Here is an 8,521-nt window from a genome sequence, read left to right as displayed (position 1 = left end):
GCAAAGCTCCCAACACAGACAGCAGCCCTGTAGAACATTTGTTCAAGTTAGTAGTCACCCACCACGCTGGTCATGCACCATCTCACTGTTTTGACAAAAAAAATTGGTGGGAGTTTTTTGGGGGGGGGGCGGTATTTTGGGGTTTTTTTTATTTGCATGAGGCCACCAGATCACTGAAGGCTTTGTGATGGTGGTAAGCTGGGAACGTTTTCTTTAGTAGCACAAGCCAAAGAGAACTCCAGAGCTTGATCTGGAGGATTTAAAAATACATGTCTGTGCTGTCAGCACCCTGAGCCTCAAAGCAGGCTGCAGCAGCTGTCTGCTGGGGGATGAGCAGGCACAGGTAGGTCTGGAGGTGAGTCCCAACCACCTGGCACTACCCTGCAGACTGGAAAATGTTCCTAATAAGCAGGACTGCTCATTACCACACTGATGAATTGGTGTTTGCTAACAAAAGGCCCTTTCTCAAGGAATTCCTCATCAGCCCTAGGTGTGCCATAAGTGATTCAGGCTCTCATTATCCTTAATTAGATAATTGTTCAAATGATTTCTCTGTTATTCATGCAGCCTGTACCACAGAGCACCAGCCCATCGATAGACTGACAGGTGTTCTCTTCAAAGAAATTTGGTGGTTTTTTCCAGGGTGAAATGATCCTGCAGAGATCACTGTGCCCATCATAACCCTCCAGGATCTCATCCAGCTATTGCAGCCCCCCTGGGCTGTTCTTAAATAAAGCCTCCAAAATTCACCACTGCAGCACTGCAGAGGCTTTCAGCACTCCCGAATCTCCAAATCTCTTTCTTTTTTTTTTTTTCTTTCTTTCTTTCTTTCTTTTGATTAATATTTTTTAGTTCTTTCCCCCAAAATTTGGTAATTCTTCAGCCTTCTCCTCCAGACATGTCCCAAGTTGCTTTGCTGTCTGAGGAAGGGTGACTGTTCTCCACCCAAGATGAGAATTAGTTCCCTTCCAATCCATAAGAAGAAAGGAAACAGAATCATAAAAAGGGGATTTTGGGGGGGGGGGGGGGGGGGAGGGAAGAGGGGGGTGGGTCTTAGCCCCAGAATTTCAATGCCCAACCTGATGTAGACTACAGGCCTGTTGCAGACGGCTTATGATTCGAAAGCACTAGCCTGGGACTATAGATCCCACTTACAAAAAGTTCAAGGTTGACCTTGGCAAAGTCTCTTATGTTGGAACTTTCCTTGCCTACAAACAGATCTTTAAAAACTCAGCCACTAGGCTCCCTCTGCGGCCAGTGGAAAAAGACAGGCAGAACACCCTTTTTTTTTTCCTTTTTCACAGCTCCACTAGGTATGTTAGGAAAAAGAGATACCAATCACTCTCTGGAGATATTAGTTTCTCTCCAAAGAGAGGAATTGACTGCAAAGGGGTCTAATATAATGACACTGCCCTTAACCCCTGACAGTTAAATGATGTGAGCAAGACAAGAATTTTAAAAATACACAGGTCTCCCATCTCAGTTTCAGAGGGAATTGAGCTGGGCAGCCTTGTATCCACAGCGTTTTGGAGCTCTGAAGTCATGTTTCTCCTTTGTAAAACCCCAAGTAATTTTTCCTGGTGGGGTTTAAAATGAGCATAAGCTTTTCATGTGCTGTGATGACTTAGACACAACCCCTTGGCATTTATTCTCCCTGCTGGTAACAGCTGTACTGCACAGCTCGTCATGGTTACTGTTCACAGCAAAGAGAAAACATTTTTTATTGATGCATGCCTAAACTTCAAGACTGTAAGACATGTTCCAATCTCCTTTACATGGATCCAGACCAGCTCTCTTAGCTCCTTGAAATCCTTTGGAAAACACTTTAGGGAGAACATGAGCAAATAACCAACCAGACAAAGTAGAATAGGATCACAGAAGCATAGAATTGCTTAAGCTGGTAAAGCACTCTAAGATCATTAGGTCCAACAATAACCAAGCACTGCCAAGGCCACCACTAACCCATGACCCCAAGTGCCACATTCACACAGCTTTTGATCACTTCTAGGGATGATTCCACCACTGCCCTGGGCAGCCTGTTCCAGTGTTCACCAGAGAGTTATCTCTGTTACCAGATCAATTGCTAAATATGACTGTGAACCTGTGTAGCAGCCTCAGTTACAGCCAGTTGCTGGCCTGGCATTACTCTGGAGTCTCTCCTCTGTTCGTGCTGTTGCCTTCAGACCTCGTGTCCCTCCCAAAAATTATTGGGTGTCTCACTAGACCACCCAGGTTGATCTGTCTGTGGGAATAACAGGAACTTTCTGTTGGCAATTGTAGTAGACTCAGATGGCCTGACTTCTACCGAAAGTGCTCAGAGCTACACCCAAGGAAACTGTGCATCTTACAAAACCCCAGTGCTCATGGGATGTAACCAGGCACAAATGTCTTGTTTTCCATAATATCTGGTCTCTTCCTACCTCAGAGGGATGTAAACTCCCAATATCTAAAAACTGCAAACTTCTTCAGCCTAGAGGACAGATGAGAGGAGAAGGGGAACTCCAGCTCAGTGTTCCATACACCAAAGTCTTGCTGCCTAGCCACAAATAACAGTCAAAAATTACAGCCCCAAGGCTGCCTTAAACTGAAACCAGGAGCTGGACTCAGCTTCTGGCCAGGATGATTACAGATCAGAAAACAAAAAAAGATATTAAAACCACCCCCTCTCTCTTCCTTTGCTTCTTGTTTGTTCCTGCACTGAGCACAGCTTTGCAAAACCTCAAAATCTCCCTGTCAACAACCCCATGAAACACCCGTGGCCAAGGAACTCCTCTGCTCTGGAGCCAGGCTGGGAGAGCTGAGGGTGTTCAGCTGCACAAGAGAAGGCTCCAGGGAGACCTCAGAGCCCCTGACAGGGCCTAAAGGGGCTCCAGGAGAGCTGGAGAGGGACCTGGGACAAGGCATGGAGGGACAGGACACAGGGAGAATGATTTTAAACTAAAACGGGAGATTTAGGTTAGATATAAGGAAAAAAGTCTCGGCTGTGAGACTGTACAGGTACAGGTTGCCTACAGAAGCTGTGGCTGCTTCTGGATCCCTGAAAGTGTCCAAGGCCAGGCTGGATGCTTCTTGGAGCAACCTGGGATAGTGCAAGGTGCCCCTGCCCATGGCAAGGAGTGGAATGAGATGGGTTTTCAGGTTCCTTCCGACCTAAACCAATCCCTGAATGATAAAAATTGGGCCAGGAGACCAGCTCCCTTTAAATGCCTTTATTAAAATTCAGGTTTTAAATGGGATGCTCGTGGGTCGCCTGCACCACCGCCGCTCCCTAGCCGATGAGTCACCACGGAGGAGGAGGTCGCTCCTGCTGCCGCTCGGGCCGCAGAGGCGGGGATGCAGCCTCACAGGAAACTCCCAAGGTCCTGCTTTTGGCTCGAAAAGTCCAGGGGTGTCACTCTGGTCCAGTATCTTTCAAGCTATGGCAAGATAGTGAGAATTAGTCACAGTTAGCCAAATACTTTCCCTACCAGATGGCATTGGTCCGGTGTCCAGGTGTTGCTTCGGCTCGTTGTTCTAGGACTTTGTCGATCCGAATCCCACTTCCTCTTTAGTGAAGTATGCTGGGAGCCTGAGTGATTTCCATACAGGGCGGTGTTGGTGAGTGGACAGGCAGGCGAGGAGTTGTGAAGGTGAGGTTGAAACAATGTAACGAACAGGCTGGAATGAGGCGAAGTAAGCGCCTTCACAGACAGGCAGGAACAACAGGGGCTTGGCTTAACAAGAGAACATGGAGGGTTTAAGGGATAGGGGTATGCTATTTAAATTACAAAACTATGGGATTTACAAACCGGGAATATAAGGCGTTGGGGTAGAACTAGGATACAAAATTTCTTACATCTTTTCTAAATAACAGGTTTAACATTTTCTAATTTATCTAAAACAACCACTAAACAGGATTTCTTGAGCCTCTATTTCTCTCACTGAATATCTGATTCAAGGTTTGCAGGTCCTTGCACAACCATAATATTGTTGCTGCTGCTGTTGTTGTTGTTTTAGAGCATTTAACACCTTCTATAATCCTCCTCCGTTAGGCTCAAACAGAACGAGTGGTGCTGAGGTTTTGTTAACAGGGTTTCACACAGGGGCCTGTCCCGCTGGTGCAGCCCTCCCTAGGCTGGGGCCGATGGTGAAGGTCACTCCAGAGGCTCTCGCTGCCGTGGGGAAGAGCTGCCGGCAGAGAGAGCCAGAGCACTGGGGAACCGGCGCCGCTCAACGTGTGCAGGGCTGCGCTAGAGACGTGCTGGCAGGGCCAGAGGGAAACCGGCTTTTGTTGCTCAAGGGCTTTCTTCTGAGAGCATTTAGAGTCACAGGCATTTTTGCCATCTTCCTGTCAGTGTTCCTCTCTGCAAAGCAGCCTTTTCTGCAGCCAAGCATCCCTCCCTGCTGCTGCTACAGACTCCAACACTGACAGCCAGCCTCTCTCAGCCACCCATAAACAGGCTCCCACCGGAAGATGGTGCCCATATTCCACAAAACAGGGGGCAAGTCCTTCACAGCACAGTCCACTTTGGGGCAGCACCCAGAGGAAACCCAGCCACACTGGGATCAAAATCACCAGAGCAAATCCCACAGCGGATGCCAGGCTCCCTCAGGCAGCAGGAATGCAATTTTGAGGGTGTGACCTGCAGTGTAGCTCACCAGGCTGCAGTGCAGTGTATTCGTGTATTTTCTCTTTAAGGTTTATATGGTAATAGACTTTTTAATGAGCAAGCCCCGCAACTGTAATTGGAAGATTAATAAACCTCTACTCCTGCTGAATATTCACCTACTAAGTAGCACACAGCCCTGAACCAGTGCTCTCGTCCTTGTCAAAAGCCACATGTGGATGCTGATTTTTGTGCAGTGCTTTGATGCTACCACAGGTTGCACTTCATGGTCTATCAAAGGCAGATATGGAACGAGGAGCATCATAGATTCCTGGTGATATACAAAAGCACCAGTTCACAACATCAAAAAGGACACACACTTCAGCCTCTCCTCTTGTCTTTTCTCATCCCCTACTCACTGCTGCTCTCTGGGCGATTTGCATTGCTTGCCACCAGCTCACTGCTGGACAAACTTCAGCAGGCTCCCTTCTCAGCACCTGTCACAGTAGCTACACTCAGCGAAGCATGGTAAGCACACAGATGCTACTCACTTTCTTGGTAGATGTCATGTCCAACCAGCAGCTTGTCACAAGCTGCATCAGGATCTGGGGTGAGGGTGGGATGCTCCCATAGGAGGCACCCATACCAACTCCCTCTTTCCCCCTCCAGCTCTGTGTCTGTGCCACAGCCCCATGACAGTAGCAGGGCACTGTCTGGTCCCCATCCCTGGGAGGAGACACCACTGCAGTACACACCACTCCCAGCTGTGGATCTGGCAGATCCCTTCTCTATAAACATCCCATCTTTGATAAAAGATATCACCACTGGGTTCTGGAGGTTGTCAGAGACCAACCCAAAAGGTTTTTCTAAAACACTGTCTCTGTGGTTTACAGTTACCCTTTACCAACACCCGAAAGAGGATGGAGCTCGGCGAGATTGTTGTGACTAAACATCCCAATGAGAGCGAACTGTACAAGGAGGAGATGCCAAGAGCCCAGGACCTGCTGTGTAGAAGTGGAAACTGGATCCACCGTGGTTTTGGGTATCTCACAGGAGAAATGAAAGAATATGGAGAGTGGATGAAAAGTAAGCAGAAGGATGTGTTTGGGGATATCCATACTGCCAACAGTATTTCCAGTGAAGTGTGTTTCACTGTGTGAAAGTGTGCTCTGAGGCAGAGCAGAAGCAGCATGGTCCAAGCTCATTACAAATCCTGGTTTAATTATCTCACTCTTAGGAAGACAATCACTATGGCAGCAGGCAAAATTCAGCGGAGTCTTAAGATGTCTTTCACACTTAATCAGTTACATGTCATTGGCATCACATCTCACATGGCAGTGCCCAGAATCACACTGCAGGGCTGGGGGTTAAATCTCATTTTTAACTGCCTTGGAACAGCCACTGTCTCTCGTCCACCTGTGGGCTGATGACAGGAAATTGCCTCCTGATAAAGGCAGAGACTCTTGACTTTTCAGCCTTGGGAGAGCAATAACCACTGAGAGGGTGTTACAACGCCATAAGATAGAAGCCAAGACTGATCTCAAAGATTCACTGTGCAGAAAGGAGCAGTGCATGAACAGACAGTCCAAGCTACCTGTAATTACTGGGGAGGAGGGTTTGAGAGGCTGTGTAAAACTGGGTCCTCTGTCAAGGCTAGGGTTGTTAGCAGTACACCTCCAGTAATCGAAGAGAAATCCATTTAGATCCATTGTGATCCCCAGACACAGGGGAGTATCTCCTCCTGCTTTCTCTTTACTCCAACACTTTATGCTTTGTAGACAGCTTTTCTTACTCAATATTCTGGAAAGCTTTGGCCACTGTCCTCTGGTTGTATTTGAATTTTTACAGCTAATACTTGTGTCTGAAGCAAAGTGTATTGCTGATACCTGTTGCATAGCTCAACACCAAATACTAATTAAAATTAGTTCAGACAAGCCTGGTCATATTCCTCTAAGGAGCCCCTTCCTCCTCCTTCTCTTTCTTGTTCCTCCTCCTTAACTCTGCCTGGAAGGAGTTGTTAGGAATAAGTCATTACCCATAGTCAGAAAATACTCTGGCACCTGACACTGCATCTGATGAACAACTGAATTAAGACAATTAATTTCAAATCTTGAAGAAGATAAAAGCTGCATATGTACATTGCATGAACATCTGAACATCATGTAAATGAAAGCACCTCCCCTTTCCCATTCATTCTCCTTGCACCATCCTTTAATAACACACAGCAGCTCAGAAATACTTGCTGTTTTCCCAGAAGAGAGGCAGAAGAAAAACTCAAGTCAATTTGCAGTAGGAGAACCAGCAGTGAAAAGTTATTGCAGTGCCCTCATCCCACCTTCCCCCTGCACTCACCTGAGGTATCTATGCTTGGTATCTGTTTACTCTGCCCGAGTTCAATAACCTTCTCTAAAGAGCAATAACTTTTTGTCCTCTGGAAATGCCTCTTTGCCCTGAGTACAGTCCAAGCTATAATTATGGCTTTCTAATTTAGGTTCTCTAGCTCTCTTCTACTTTTTAGAAACCTTTGACCCCATCTCCTATATACACTATACCTCCATGTTCAGGGTTGCTGATTTTCTTCTTAAAACAGCAAAATTGCTTCCTTTTCATATCTCCCTATATACATACAAAGTATTTTCAGATTCTCCCTCTTCATTTGAATCATACACCAAAAAGATTCTGTCTCCTTATTGAATTTATAGCAGTATCCAAAGTGATCTACCACGCAAGTAATCCTTTGACTATTCTCTCACCACCATAAATAAATCACTTGTTTGTGTGTCCCTCCATGAATTTTGTAACAGTGCCCAGTCCATCCCTATTAGTTCACAAGTGCCAGATGCAAAGTATGCAGAGACAACAATCAATCAGAGAGTTGTTTTACAGAACTGTTAATATTTCACTTCTGTTCTGTGCCCAGAAAGGGGCTGCAGAGATTGTGCTTTGCTAAAATGATGCTTTTACAACAGTGTTTTGCCTTGATCTCCTCCAGAGAAGCCTTTAATTGTTCAGCTGGTGGACTGGATCTTGCGAGGGACATCTCAGGTGATGTTTGTCAACAACCCTCTCAGTGGGCTGATCATTTTAGTGGGGCTTCTCATCCAGAGTCCCTGGTGGATGCTCACGGGCTGCACTGGAACCACTGTGTCCACGTTAACTGCACTGGCCCTCAGTCAGGACAGGTAGGTGGCACCTTGTGTCCTCCTGTACTTAATTAAAGTTGCTGGTTGTGATATTATTTGGAGCCCAATGACGGGCCACTGCCCCTTGTTAGAGGCAGAAGACTCAGGTGCAGACAGAGCTGTGGCCCAAGAAGAACTGGCCTGTCCCTGTGGCTGTCTGTCTCTCTGGAAACAGACAGTTCTTTCTCTCTGACAGCCATCCTGACAACCATGCAGGTCTTTTGAGTCACAAGGATCCCCCTCCAACATCCAGCAGTCCCCAAAGTTTCCCCTTCCACACTCGGTTGCAAGGCAGTAATCTCACTGAATTGCACCCCTTCACCAGGAGCAGGGCACTTACAAATGGCATTCCAGTGGGTCCCAGTGACGGCCAACCTTCAGCAAAGCTTTCCACCTCACAATTGTTTCCATGGCAGGTCATCCATCGCAGCTGGGCTGCACGGCTACAACGGGATCCTGGTGGGCCTGCTCATGGCTGTCTACTCTGACAAAGGGGATTACTACTGGTGGCTTCTCCCCCCTGTGGCAGTGATATCTATGGCCTGGTAAGTGCCACTGCTCCTCCTGGGAACAGCTCTCAAAGGATGGGTCTGGCTACAAAACACTGAGGCCCCCTCTGCCCTACACCAGTAACTCCAGGTTGATGGCAGTGGAGGGCTGTCAAACCACAGAGCTGTTTGTGGGGGATGTGGTAGCAGTGGAGGGCACAGAAACACTGATTATAGCGCACAGGCAAAGCAGCCCCACCACAAC

At 47.2% G+C, this 8,521-nt stretch overlaps 1 protein-coding gene across 1 annotated transcript; it reads left to right on the top strand.

Moving 5' to 3' along the window:
- The first annotated feature begins 5,506 nt into the window (after positions 1-5,506).
- On the top strand, positions 5,507-8,317 carry SLC14A1 (solute carrier family 14 member 1 (Kidd blood group)). The gene is made up of 3 exons (XM_066339575.1): positions 5,507-5,672; positions 7,579-7,768; positions 8,185-8,317. The coding sequence occupies exons 1-3, from the start codon at positions 5,507-5,509 to the stop codon at positions 8,315-8,317; spliced, it is 489 nt and encodes a 162-aa protein (XP_066195672.1).
- Positions 8,318-8,521: the final 204 nt, after the last annotated feature.

Source organism: Sylvia atricapilla, chromosome Z (assembly GCF_009819655.1).
Source record: "Sylvia atricapilla isolate bSylAtr1 chromosome Z, bSylAtr1.pri, whole genome shotgun sequence".
Lineage (NCBI taxonomy): Eukaryota > Metazoa > Chordata > Aves > Passeriformes > Sylviidae > Sylvia > Sylvia atricapilla.
This window is presented reverse-complemented; position numbering and strand designations above follow the sequence as displayed.